Source organism: Sphaeramia orbicularis, chromosome 24 (assembly GCF_902148855.1).
Source record: "Sphaeramia orbicularis chromosome 24, fSphaOr1.1, whole genome shotgun sequence".
In the NCBI taxonomy this organism is placed as follows: Eukaryota; Metazoa; Chordata; class Actinopteri; order Kurtiformes; family Apogonidae; genus Sphaeramia; species Sphaeramia orbicularis.
Genome location: NC_043979.1, coordinates 36,366,239 through 36,381,528, shown reverse-complemented (window position 1 = coordinate 36,381,528; position 15,290 = coordinate 36,366,239). Strand labels below are relative to the sequence as shown.

General features: G+C 37.5%; 1 protein-coding gene across 1 annotated transcript; it reads right to left on the bottom strand.

Moving 5' to 3' along the window:
* Positions 1-11,928: 11,928 nt before the first annotated feature.
* Positions 11,929-15,074, bottom strand: sod2 (superoxide dismutase 2, mitochondrial). Its single transcript, XM_030128125.1, has 5 exons — positions 14,952-15,074; positions 14,152-14,357; positions 13,825-13,941; positions 12,654-12,833; positions 11,929-12,566 (listed from the first exon to the last, which is right to left on the bottom strand). The coding sequence occupies exons 1-5, from the start codon at positions 15,056-15,058 to the stop codon at positions 12,421-12,423; spliced, it is 756 nt and encodes a 251-aa protein (XP_029983985.1). The 5' UTR covers positions 15,059-15,074; the 3' UTR covers positions 11,929-12,420.
* Positions 15,075-15,290: the final 216 nt, after the last annotated feature.

The following is a 15,290-nucleotide window of genomic DNA, read 5'->3' as shown; positions in this document are numbered from 1 at the left end:
TAACCTAATAAGATCAACTCCAAGTTTTCTCCATGTTTTAGAGTGAAAACAAGTGTAATTACATCATGAAAATCACATCCACAAATTATACTTTTATTAAATGTGAATAAAAATGAAAAACCATGAACAATCAAGTGCAGTTTTAATAGTAATAATAATATGTCTCAGCTTACCATTTACTCATGTTTGCTGTGGTTTTATATTATTATTGAATGTGTGTCATGCTGCCGCTACACTGTAATTTCCCATTTTGGGATAAATAAAGTCTATCTATCTATCTATCTATCTATCTATCTATCTATCTATCTATCTATCTATCTATCTATCTATCTATCTATCTATCTATCTATCTATCTATCTATCTATCTATCTATCTATCTATCTATCTATCTATCTATCTATCTATCTATCTATCTATCTATCTATCTATCTATCTATCTATCTATCTATCTATCTATCTATCTATCTATCTATCTATCTACAGATGACAGTGGATGTACAAAGGCACAAAACATTTAATAACAGGCAGAATTTTGTTAAATTTACACATATTTCTCTTCAGACATTTCAGGTTGCTCATATTTGTTCATGCAATTCACATTATTTTGAAAGGATAGTTTGTAAATGTAAAAATTTTCATGAATTTAATTTTTTTAACGCTCAAAGAAAAATCTAGAGTTTTCCTTATATATACAGTAGGTTACTATGATAGTATTTTACTGGTCCGACCCACTTGAGGTCTTTATGTGGCCCCTGAACTAAACATATTTTGACATCCTTGACTGTTAATATCTCAGTATAATTTTTTCACCTCACAAGTTCATCCCATGGGCCGGATTGGACCCTTTCGTAGGCTAGTTTTGGCCATGAGCCATATACAGTCACAGAAAAAATTATTAGACCATCAAAAGTCATCAAAAACAATGGTTATGCAATCAAGTACTAACTCCTGTGTGTATCATGTGACTAAAACAGACAGAAGCAAAAACATGGAATGCCCAAAAGCACTGTTTTTGTCAGTAAAATGCCATAGCTATTGATGTAAGAACTGAAGTGATTTTTGGTTATTATCAAGAAAATTATGGCAAATGGCTAGATATCAGCTCTGAAATTAAACTCTTATGAGCTATTTTTGTTGTTACCTTTCTATTTGTCCAAACAAATGTACCTTTAGTTGTACCAGGCATTAAAACGAACATGAAATGGAAGAAAACAAGGGTGGTCTAACAATTTTTTCCACAACTGTAATTAACACCCTTGGCATAGACTTTAAAGGTGCTGATGCTACTTTGCTCTATTGCCGTGCTCAGTATACTTATTGCTAACAGGCACGGTGACATGGATGTTCTTTCTTCTGGGTCATGCAGTTTCCGCTGCTATCAAAAACATGTACTCTGGACTAGATTAATGCTCCTGTCAGTTCCTCTGGCCAAGGTACCGGCCTAGATCTGGACTTGGTCCCAGCGGAGACCTTCAGTGGCAGCCCACAGGTCTCTGTGTTTAATGTATGATGGATGAAATACTGAGGTTGAATTTCCCTACAGGGAAATAAAAAATGAACTTTATTTTCTGTTTTGATAACAGTATTTGAACATAATATTGGAGGAAAATGGCCTTTTTGTGAATATGGTCGATTATCTGTCACCGTAATTCATGCTCCCTGGTAAACAGACATCAATTTTTAGTAAAATGTCCCATGAACCCACTTCAGGCAGCCTGAACGGTTAAAAGTAAATTTTGTTTACAGCCAGACATTTCCCATAGTGGTTTTTACAGACCAAAACACAGCCTGAAGGAGACAGAATAACTCATAAGGCGGCCAGAAACAAGAGTCCAAATAAATGCTACTGTCGCTTCCTGTCTGATGTGCAAACAGGCAAATGCTTTACAGCCAAACTCTCACACATCCGTAATCACACTTTTTATAAGGTGATAATAGGTTAATATTGTGTTTACACCTTCACTTGTTCAGCTGCCCCCAAATGACCAAGAAACTTCAGTTTTAAATTTGAGAAAACTGGCTCTTTAAAAGTGGCTGCATGAAAATTCAGGCAAATTAAAGGTTAACAAATGTCTGGCTCTATTAGCTCAGTGTAAACACAAATATTTGATGTTCCTATGCATACCCATTGTTTTTTGTCCATAGATTGAATTATCTTTTACAGTTTAATTGTTTAATCATTGCCATAGTTAACACTTACTCACACATACATGCACTTGTACTGTTTGAAGTGGAATTTTGTCCATAACAAGTTCTGCAAGTGTTTCTCTGCTAATTAGGCGTTAAAAAGCTGATGTAATGTTGATTATGAGCCCATCCTCCACAACTGTGATTCTTCTTGTGTGGGTGTTTATACAAAACCTTCTTCAACATCTAGTGTAAGTGGGAGTAATTACTTGTGTGTTCTGTCAGACTCTGCGCACATATACAAGTGTACTTTGTGTGTGCATGTGTTGATCATAAGTGGAGCAGGCTCCTGAAGCCCTTCATGGTACCCTGGATGGTAAAAGACTGTGGCAGATGTGTGAGGATGAGGTCACTCACGTGCTGTGTTAAAGACTTACACTGATGCTGAATCACCTCACATGGACACAGAGCAGCAGAGGGAGGGCTGAGAGGAATAGTGAGAGAAACAGACTGCATAATGTTGGAAAGCTGACAGAGAAAAATATTTATTAGTTAAATCTGTCCTAATGTAATGAAGAATTATCATCGAAAATGGAAGATTTTAACTGGCAGGAAATGAACGAGGTGCAACAAATTTGTCTCCGAGATACAGAATCAGTCATATTAATCAGTCTGTTTGTTTTGACACGAGCCACTGCAATGGAGAAGAAGCTTAAAGCCAGAATCTTCACAGGAAAAAAGTGAGAGTAAGAAGAGAAACAGGCCCAGAAGACATTGTAAGATAGAGTGGCAGGAGTTAAATGAACAAGAGGAATCAGTATGGAGGAAGCAGTGAGAAAGGGAATGTGAAATTAGCTGGGACAGCAGGAAGAATGCTTTGAGGGCTTAGATTTTGAAGCCTTTCTCCCCGACTACTAGTTCGACTGCCAATATTGCATCTGTTTCTGAACACTGCAGTGACTATGGAAAATCCCCTGGCAGTGGGAATCTCTATTGCACACAGACACACAAACACATGACCACATGAACACAAACATGGGCACCAGACCTGCGGGTGTACCCTCTTCCATATCTACGCTTCGATCTCATATGTAACTCACGCCAACACTGACCTTTGCCACAGGCTTGGACGTTCTTGCCACTTAAGTTTATCCAGATTCCATCTCCTGCCACATCCTCTCATGTTTTGCTCATCTAATTTCCCCCGCAAGCAAATACCACTTCATGCCACATTCACGAGTTTCAAATTGATAGACAATCAGTGGTTGGTTCTTGCTATAGAGCAGCAGTCTAGACTTTCTTCATCATTTCTTTTCAGTTTTCTCTATTTCAGATTTGTGAATTAAGGGCCATGGCAGGTGAGTGTGAACAAGAAGAACACCTCTGAAGTTCTGAAAGTATTTGTGGGAACTTTTTTTCATACTCTTTGAATGTTGACCTCAGTGTCTTTTTTTTCTTCTCTTTTTCAAAATACCTTCTGTTGTGACACAGTCATTTTTTCCATGCTGGTTTCTGCTCCTACTTTTCCATGTGGAGATGTGTTTAGACAGACAATGAAATATAGCAGAGCAAAATGATGAATGGATTTTGATGGATTCTTGCAAAAATACAGACAACAGTCTCTTCTGTCCAGCATGATCTCATTATGTACAGTATGACATATGAAGTCAACAGAGAGCAGTTTTTCCAAATTAAAATAGCTTACAATAGTCACTTTTCCATTGACCCTCAAATTGCGCAAATATAACTAAAAATTTACCTAATGGAAAAACGACAATTCGCCAAAAGTCTCATTTTTCGATTAAAAGTTTTTGCGCTGGCAAGAGATGGTTTTTCGGACGTAGTGCAAATGGTATATCACGCTGAACTGGAATGGAAAGACCTTTTTTTTGCAACTAAAGTCAGGTGAATTAAAAAAACGGATGTTGATGGATGTTACAACAAGCAAAGAAGAAGAAACATGTCGCGGTATGTGTGGACACACCAGGAAAACCCAATCATTTTTTAATTTAGTACAAGATAGAGGGGTAAAATATGATAATAACAAATATATCTGTAAATCAACACCATATTTACATTCATCGCTGTGTTTATGGAATGACTTCTCGTGTCATCTCGTGATAATAAATAAACAAATTGTCGCATTTGTGATTTAATAGAAAAACCGACATTAAGCACTTCTGTATTTTTGACATTTAGTAAATATCAGCAAAGTTTTGCGCAGATGTCCAATGGAAAAGTGAATTATGAGCATTCAATCCCACTGTAAACCAGGTTTCAGGAATTGGCTGGTGGGGGGTAAAACCTCCTCATGATGCCTCTTGGGTAATGCTAACAACAAGAGTGAAGCTGTGATCGGTCTACAGAGCCAGCAGAGGATTTCTCAAATGCTCAAGAAACACGCCGACTGCCTCTAATCAGATGGACCTTATGGAATAAATCAAGATAGAAGTGCATGGGGAGGACTGATTTGGAGGCTGTCAACTCACAGGCCATAACCAGCAGACAGGCATCCCATGATAAGAGTTGGTGGTATTCTGCTTTCTAAATGTTTTCAATCATCCAGGTCTCTGGAGATCACAGATAACTCCAACTGCTCTTTGACAGTGACCATGTTTCACCTGAAAGATATGTTTTTACTTTGACCCACCCTTTTCTGAACATATAGAGAGATTGTACTTGTTATTTTCTGTGTGTTTTGTTTCTTTTTTTATTTATTAATTGATTGAGGCCTTGAGTTCTTATTCTTTCTGCATCTTCCAAATACAGTATACTGTTGCTAATAAAGTTGGATGGAAATATTTTTACCTTTCTCATGAAATGATTATGACATTAGTCACTTTTCCATTGGACATCTGCGCAAAACTTTACTGATATTTACTAAATGTCAAAAAAACAGAAGTGCGTAATGTTGGTTTTTCCATTAAATCACAAATACCTTGATTTGTTTATTATCGCGAGATGACACGAGAAGTCATTCCATAAACATGGCAATGAATGTAATTATGGTGTTGATTTACAGATATATTCATTATTATTATATATTACCCCTCTGTCTCGTACTAAATTAAAAAATGATTGGATTTCCTGGTGTGTCCACACATACTGCAACATGTTTTTTCTTCTTCTTTGATTGTTGTAACGTACGTCACCATCCTGTTATTTAATTCACCTGACTTTAGTTGCAAACAAAGGTCTTTCCATTGCAGTTTTGCGTGATATAGCATTTGTGCTATGTCCGAAAAACCACCTCTTACGGGCACAAAACTTTTAATCGAATAATGAGACTTTTGGCGAAATTGTCGATTTTCCATTACGAAAATTTTTATGCACAAGTTATATTTACGCAATTTGAGTGTCAATGGAAAAGCGACTAATGTGATGTATTATTTTACTGTGACTCAGTATGTAACCATTGTACCAGGTAAAAGGTGACTACTGATGTGTATAAATAGGAATAAAAAGAGGAATGTGTCTGAAAACAAAATGTGTCCCACTTAATGGGCAACAGTGTAAATGACTAAATTACAAAAAAGCTAATGGGACGTTCAAGGTCTGACACTTGAGCAAATTCTGTTTTCTTCCATATACAGTATTATTTCCCCAGCTGGTTCACAACCACCAGTGTTGCGTGTAACGAGTTACAAATTAACGCTTTACATTAACTTATCTACTTTTTTCGGGTAAAAAGTAGTGTAACGCATTACTATTGACAATTTGGTAATGAAACGTAATCCCTTTTTCAGTTCAGCACGTTACTTTTCTTAGGGACAGATTTGACAAGTGTCACGCACAAATTTTTTCCCCTCAATTTTTTTTACACCCTAAGAATTATGTGCATTCTCCAAACTGGAATCCATCTGGAATCCTAGAACATCACCAAATGTTTCCTCACTGTTCAAGTATTTATGGACCTGACTGTATTCGAGGTAGATGTTCACACTTTAAGAGACACAGTGACCTGCACCAGTTAGGATTCAGACATTTTCAGACAACCTCAATGTTGTAGATATTTCAAGAGTCTCCGGTGTCACATTGCAACAAGTTTTCACCAAGCAAGGCTGGTGTAATTACATTTTAAGTCAAGAGACGTCTGCTTACTGACAGCAAAGATCTTGTTATTTTATTTCTCCTGCATGCACATCTGTCAAATATGCTCTTTTCAAGCCAATGTGCTTGAAGGAGATTCTCCATCATTCCACCACCAACCCAGAAAAAAGGTCTTCAAGTGCTCCTGCTGACAGAGCCAGCTTTCCATAGTGCATTGGTAAAGGTTAAGAGGGAAAAACTGCAGACACACACACAACATGCTGGCCTATAAGAAATTACTAATAGAATTTATGTCTTGTTCCACCTCATATGCACTCATGAACATGCAAGTTTGATCAACATACCGAAGCTGAAATGTCACCTTGTTTGATCTCAACATCAGCATTTGTAAAAGGTGTTTCTGTTTAACTGCTTTGATCCGTTTTTTTTTTTTTTTTCTCTTTTGTTTATAGGCTCGCCACCGGGATTTGTTCCTTGGTTTTGTTTCCTGTGCCATGTTATTTAGAACTGGACCAAAGATTTTACTGTGTGGAAACGGGGATATTCGTATGCTAATATTACATACTGTTGATGTCACAAAAACAGGAGGCACACACTTTTTATTTGGTTCAGACTCCTTTTATTGCAAGTTGGAGGTTTCCTTTATGTTTTATGTTGTATGTACTGCACTATGAGTTGTGCAGTTTATTCAGTATCTGTCTTTAAACCAGGGAAGTAGACATTTCTGGATTTATCAAGAACCACATGTCACAATTAGAATTATCTTCAGTTGAGTCCCCAAAGGTTTATGTCTGGAGTGTTTTGTCCATAAATTGTCAAATGTGTTACTCACACCCTTTTAAAGACAACTTGACAACAATAAATCATGCCATGTGTTTTTCTTAAAACCTTGCCAGCTTGCAGACATCCCATCTGTCAGTCTGGTACTGCTGATATACTGCAGCCAAAACTGAAACAGAGAGGAGATAGGTAAAAACATTTAAACATAATTCTGTCCAGCTTTGTGAATGTGCACCCTATTTGTTTTTGAGTAACTCACACTGCAAAAATCAAAAATCTTACCAAGCGTATTTTTTTTTTCCATTTCTAGTCAAAATATCTCATCGCACTTGGTCTCGGACCACAGTGGGAGGAGAAGGACTCGTAATGTCAGAGTCCTCTTAACCAAGAGATTTTTTAAAAGGTTAATGTTAAGAAATCCAATTATCCATCATTACAAATAAATTGAAATAATAATAAAAAAAAAAAAAACGTTTGGAATGTTGACAGGCATTATTTGAAAAGTACATCTCATGGTGCTATGCAAAGATTCTGCATTCAGTGAGTCTCAGTGACTGCTCCTAAAAACAATTCCCAGTCTAGCTTAGTCTGTAGGCCGAACTGTTGATTATTACCTCAGGTGATATTAAATCATGGTTTTGAAAACTGACTTGTTTTATGGTGTTGGTCTCGACTCCTGAAAGACTCGGTCTTGACTTGATCTTGCTTCTTCAAAGATTTGGTCTCGACATACTGTACACTGGAAAAAATCGAAATCTTACCAAGTGTATTTTTCTCATTTCTAGTCAAAATGTCTCATCACACTTAAAATAAGACATAATCACCCGAAGAGTAACTTTTCAGTGAGATATGTGAACATATTTTTAGACAATAGATCTTGAAAATCATATTTCAAGAAATCTTACTAAAATGATTTTCATTTGTTCCATTGGCAGATTTTTTTTGCTTGAATTAAGCAAAAAAAAAACTCGAATTAAACAAAAAAAAAATAATCTGCCAATGGAACAAGTGAAAATCATCTTAGTAAGATTTCTTAAAATATGATTTTCAAGATCTACTGTCTAAAAATAAGTTCATATATCTCACTGAAAAGTTTCTCTATAGGTGATTATGTCTTATTTTAAGCGTGATGAGATATTTTGACTAGAAATGAGAAAAATACACTTGATAAGATTTGGATTTTTGCATTGCAGCATTGAATTCAAGCCTAGAGAAACTGCTTCTACTGCTACTGTCTGCCACCTGTGCCAGTTGTGAATACCTGGAGATGATGGTGGAAAAATGTGTTTTACGCGTTCATGTGCATGGATTTAAAGTCTTGGAAGGCCACCCAGAGAGACTGGGATATAGTTTTCAATACAGCCAGTGAGGAGTAGCTTGTTTTTTTTTTCAGCTCATCATTTTAAGAAAACTCCATCCAACACAGAAAAGGTCACGCTACACATGAAGGCACCTTATTGCATTATAATACTCAGTCTTTGGGCATCCTCCAGTTTCTCTCCACTTCTTTTTAGCCTCTTCCCCTCTGACATCCTGAATACCCAGCCAAAGAGGATCTGCCGAATGCTGACTCTCGCTAAATGACGGGAGAAGACGGCCAAATTTTGACAGAAAAAAATTATCCGTTCTCTTGATTAAATCCAGTGGGATTATTGAATCAAAATCCAACAGGCTTAATTGCCAAGATGAATAATATAGAAATTGAGAAAGCAGCTTTAGAAACGTTGGCCAAGACTAGATGGAGAAAATGAATGTTGGCACAGAAATAATTTCCAAACAAAGAGGTGTCTGGGTTATATAGATTTTCATTTCAAGCTTCAAAGGCTACTCTAACATCACTGCTCTTAAACCGAATACAAAGCCTCAGAGGTGAACCTTAATGAGTATGAATCTCTGTTGTTATGGTTCATTTTTGCATAAAAGACAGTGTTGTATGTTTCCTTGTATGAGCCATCTTTGGCAGCGAGAAAAGCAATTCATTTTTAAAGAAAAAGTCAGTGATCTCCATGTGGATTTGACAAACCTGGATCAATCCCACATAAACTCAAATGACCTCAGGCCTGCGGTGATTTATTGCACACCGCTGCCTAAATGATGTCTACAAGCCTTTAGATTCTGTTTCACTGGTGCAAGTGACTCTTACATAACCAGACCCAGTCACGCCCTCTTGCTAAAACAATCTGTTCCTCTCTTTCCTTTAGTACCTACTTATTCTCAGACTGAGTTCAGGTGTAGAGATGTTAAAGTTTACTACAAAAGTCACACAGAGCTGATGAAATACCCTGTACACACCTATAGTCCTTTCAAGCCCTTAAGGATGCGTTTCTGTCTGGATTTTTCAGCAGCCATAATGGATCTATCACCCTGTCATGCTGAGGTACCAAAAGCTTCCCACAAAACCCTGCCTCAGACCCACTGAAATGTTTGGTTCCTGGCTCAGAACAGCCTGGTGGAGAGCTCCTTCTCCAAAGCACTCAGACTCAGGCACAAACCCAAACGGGTGCCCTGAATTTAGTTCTGTCACCTTCTCTGCCAGGAACAACGGACGGCGACTGCTGGAAAGGTTTACCTCCTTAATGTTGACACTTTTTAAAGCGGCTTTCCAGACCAAATGGGACAATGACAGCCTGTGTAGGGGAAACAGCACAGGCAATTCACATCAATGTACAAAGTGGGAAAGCTTTGCAGAGTAGAAGAGAGACTGTAGTTTAGAAATGTGATGACAAAGCTGTCAGAAATGGGGTTAACCTTCATTCAGGATAGCCTGGAAATTAGATTCTCTTGGAATCTTGGATCTTTAACAAATGAGCTTACGGCAGCAGAGCAACAGGACCACCAATTCCCAGTCTATTATCCATCCAACCATTTAGACCTTACACCGTCAGCAGATTTCTCTGGCAAATTGTGGCACAAAATTAACAATCTTATGCAAGAAAAGAAAAATATCAATGTGTGGTAATGCTGGTCCACATTTGAATTAGTAGAATCTGATGGATCCTGACTTCTTATGCCTTGCAAATCAGGATGTGAAATAGAGCCAGTGCATGCTTGTGCGTCTACAAGGAGAAACCACACCAAGAGCAACAGTTCATTTTTTCTATTCACTGTTTGGAAGAAACTGATCCAAGATGAACCAAGCTCTCTTCAAAAAACCTTTTCTCTAAAACATCTATTTCCCAGTGGTGCCATTGGTTTAGCATTCCATCAACAAGCCAAAATGTTGTTTGTATCTATAGATTTTACTTTTGGATTTGTTAATTAAGTTAGTTTTTAGTTAATACAGATAAGATTTAGCACAACACAGAAAAGTAAAGGATTACACCGAGAAATAAACTCTGTGACTGAGACATTTTTTCAATATTTTCCTCTATTCCTATCCAGAGGTTAAAGAAACTCAATCCTGACTGAGTTCCATCTTTTTTATGAGTTGAGGAAGAGGGAAACAATTTCTGGCGCACTCTAACTTTACAGAGCAAAAGTAGGCCACATCTAGAAAGGCAGTTGACTTTTCAGAGGTTGGCATTGCCTCCTAAGTGAAAATCCGCCTTTGTGTGACTTGTTGCTGAGGTACTGATAAACTGCATCAATATTTTGACATCCTTCCTAAAAACAGCCTAAAGTCAGTTGTCATCAGTTTATCTACACCTCCACTGCCTTTCAGCTGCAGCTGCTTTCTGTTGTATCAATAGCATTTGGATTTTTATAAGACCCATATCTAATTTGATTCAAAATCATTATCCTTGAAGCAATAGAATTATCATTGGTTTTATACACTAACTGTTTTCAATTTCCATTCCCTTAGGTAAGTAATATCGGGAAGCCAATGATCTCACTGGTAAATAATTTAATCAAATCCTTTAATCAAGGGTGTTAATTTAATTCCCCAAACTGGAATCTGGTCACCATGTGCTTCACTGTGTCTGAACTGAAAAATGGTCCATCTCTATATATCATGACACGGCCTCCAGGAAAAGGAAGAGATCTGAGAAACATGAACCACTGTCAGTCCTAATCACAGACAGGAAGAGAAGAGACGCTTGGATGACAAGAGACAAACCAGCTGGAAGCCATTTGTATATGATGCGCACACACTTCATTTAATTTTCTGTATAAACACCTTAACTGACTACACATTGATGTTGGAAGTCACACACAGAGTTCAGCACTGGCTTTTTGAAACTATGTAAAGGTGGAAGGAGGATTACAGATTACATGCACCTATAAATGTAGAAAATGTGTGACGGTCAATGTTTTGAATTCACAATACCATACATTCACCCCTTAAATACACTCGATGACAGTTTCTTACATATTAAAAAGTGAGCATCATTACTGAACTTAAAGACGTCGTCAGTACAAATTATTGGACAACACCGCCACCTTCTGGTTGCAATGCAAACAAGCACAACTTGTGGCTGAAGACATTTCCACATTTAACACTGACATTAAAATTAACCTCATAAATATGAGGTGAGATGATGTTCAAGTGATCTACTGGACATACAGATGTTATTTATTCGGTTGTTTGTAGGTAAGGCACTGATTCTCAGTAAAAACAACTTTTCAACTGAGTATTACAGCATTTGAGAGGACTGAAAACACAATGCACCGTGCTTCAGAAGAAAAGCAAAAACCCTTAATCTAAAGCAGCAGAAAACTGTGATAGCCATCATGTAATTTCATTAGATAAAAATCAGAGAATTACAGCCAAACAAAACCATTTGAAGTGGATTTGGAGAACAGACATCTAACTCAACTCTCCAAATATGGTAATAATGTGTACTACTGTGACCAGTTTACTCAATAAATAACTTCAGGTTTTATCTGTGACCTCCAGCCGCAGTCATTGAGATAATTTTTTCCTACCACACTTCTCAGATGTTTCTGTCCTTAGTTTTAAAATCTGCTAATTGAACTTAAAGTATTAACCACAAATGAACTGAGAAATAAAACACCAACAATCAGTCTTATACAATTGAAACTTTATTATAACTATTATTATACATGAAAAACATCACAGCAATGACTGACTTTAGTGTGACTTACAATATTCTGACATACAGCTCACGGAATATGCACTCTGGTTATATGATTCCTGGTACCATGACAGCTGTTAGCTTGACCCTCTGTGTTTTTGGGTTGATTTATTAGATAAAAGGTTGTGCGCTTTGAAAAATATTCTGTAATTGAGAACAGACCTAAGATAAAAAGCATTTGCAAACAACTTTTACATTTTTACCAGTCTGCATACATGCATGGATGGCAAATTGGCAATAAAGGTGTCTGCAGCATGGTGGAAAGTATTCAAGTTAATCTGATTTAAATCATGTGGACATCTAAATTATTTTAAATCTGAATACAAATAAATGCCACTACTGAAAATACTTCACGGAAGGTAAAAGTGAAAATTATTTGCAAAGACTTTTTGCTCCATGGTCAAGTGCATACTTTAGAGATTTGATTTACTTCTTGGCTGTTTGGAGACGCTCAGTCACATCTTCCCAGTTAATGACATTCCAGATGGCTTTCACATAATCTGGTCGCACATTCTTGTACTGAAGATAGTAGGCATGCTCCCAAACATCAATACCAAGCAGAGGGATGAGACCTGAGAGACACAGGACAAAAAAATCCCTCTCAACTGACTGTGTTGAGTGTGAAGATAAAATACTGTACATACTGATATAGTACTGACCTGTGGTTCCCTGCAGAGGATCCTGATTAGCACAAGCAGCGATGCGAAGCCTTCCACTCTCCTTGTCGTAGCCTAACCAGCCCCAACCTGAGCCCTGAACTGCTACGGTAGCAGCAGACATCTTCTCCTTCATCTTCTGGAAGGAGCCAAAGTCCCGCTTGATGGCCTCCATCAGCTCCCCTAGAACAAATTATAGACAGATACTGTTTTAAAGCAAGTTTTACGCATTTTAAGAAAATACAAGATTTTAACTTACATTTCAGTCTTTCAGTATTTAGTTAATTTTAACTACAACATTTGGAAAAGATGAGTGTGTGTGTTCACCTTACACCAACTCAAGATTCAGTTTGTCATTCAAACACATTACCAATATGGATACAGTGCAGAACAAATTACGTTTCATTGCCTTTTTTGCATAGACACAAGAAATATAAAAACACCTTAGCAGCCAAAAATATATAAGACAATAAAGCATAAAAGGGCAATAGATTAAAACCACAATATTGAAAATTATTACACATTTCTTTTTCTACATTACACAATAATATTGGACATTTTACACTGGTTGCACAATTTGCATTGAAATGTGCCTCTGCACTACATTTAAAACAACTGTATTTATATATTATGAACATAATAATATTACAGTGCTGGTAATAGTATGGTGGCTGCATTTGGATAGCCTTTACTTATTTTGGAATTTATTAGTTTCACCAAGATGTTCAGCTGAACATTTGAAGGCAGGTATTGGTTTATCCAAACTTCTGCTACGATATTAGACTTTTAAAATCCACTACTGGTCACTCTCTCAAGTGGGTCATCCAGTCCCACCACAGAATCATCTATGTTTAGTTCATAAAATTACTTAAGGCTTGTATCTCATAAACAAAACAGTTTAGGTGAAATGAGCGATGCACAATACCAGGGGTGGGCACCTCCAGTCCTTGAGGACCGGTATCCTGCATGTTTTAGATATTTTCCTCTTCCAGCACACCTGGTTCAATTAATGATCAACTCACCATCAAGCTCTGCAGAAGCCTGATAACGATGTAATGGTTTCCAGGTGTGCTGGAAGAGGGAAATATCTAAAACCTGCAAGATACTGGCCCTCGAGGACTGGAGTTGCCCACCCCTGCACTATACGAATATTTTGCGTGTATTACGGTCTTACCCTGCGGTTCTCCTCCTCCATTTGGAGAGAGGTTTGTCCAGAAGATACTGTGGTTGATATGACCTCCGCCATTAAACTTCAATGCAGGCTGGAGGGCAACCTGTGCTGTCACATCTCCTACGATACAAAATTGAAGAAAATCAAACTTGTGGCACATACATACAAATGGGTTTACAAAAAAATCCATAATCACACATTAAATATTAGTAATGTGCAGTCCTTTACATTAGAGCTTGATGTACTTATGACTCTGCCATTGTTTTATTAAGTCTATTTTTACATCTGCAATTACAGGTTGCTTTGTTTTCTGTAAGTTTGCGTTTGTACCCTTTGCCAGTGCCTCCTGATATTTCTCCTCTGTAATGTTGAGGTTGTTAACATATGTGGCATGGTGCTTGCTGTGATGCAGCTGCATTATCTCTGCACAGATGTGAGGCTCCAGGGCACCATAGTCGTAGGTCAGATCAGGGAGGGTGTGCTTCTGCCTTGATGCAGTTACCTGGCTAATGGTGTGGCTGAGGCTTGCTGCACACCTGAAAACAAAGAATACTCTAAATTACCTATCAATAATAAAAACGAGATTATTGTCATGTTTGTGAGGGCTCTAAAACAGATAGTACAATTGTAGCAGAAAAGTTATTTAATATTTAGTTTACAAACCATGATAAATACTAACTCAGCCACCTGTGATGTAATTGTGCAATATTAACCAGGGATAGCCTGGGAAATGTTTATCAAAGTTTGAACAGCTTCAACTGTGCTGAGCAACTTCCATGAATTAACCCAAATTTAGAGACTAAGCTACAGTAGTAAGATATGAGCCAAATGAGATCCTAGCCAAAAGCTAGCTTAGTAAAAGGGAGTATATCTACATTCAACAATCAATTTAAAATTTACACTTAAGTCTGAGGATGCATGGATACTCAGTGATTAAAACTATGTATGGTGCGCCACAGGCTAACCTAAGCTAGCTGAGCTACTGACCAAGTTAGCATCCTGGCTAGCTAATTGTTAGCCTCAGAATGACAGCTGTCTCAAGTTCATGAACAAGCACTGCTAACACGAGTCGTCTGTCCGCATTTCTGGTGAAACAGTGACAGAGTAATGGCACTTGATATGAACTTTACCTCCGTATTTGACCGGCTCTGCAAAGCATGTTCATGATAGTGCTCACGGGGTAGACCGGATAGAGTAGACACTGGTAACTGCCCTTGAAAATGTGCAATTTCAACATGACAGAGCAATGGACCGTACCATTATACACATCCAGGGGGGATGTTCAAGGTGTGCAAGACATGAATAAACCACCTCACAGAAGTTTAAGAGAATACCCCTTTCATTAATATAGATGTCTTCTGTGTAATGAAATTTTCATGGAAACCCCAAACTACTTTCGAAATTATTTCGACATATTAGAGTAATTATTTTGCCCCACCTCCCTATATTCAGTGAGTTTCTTTGTAAAT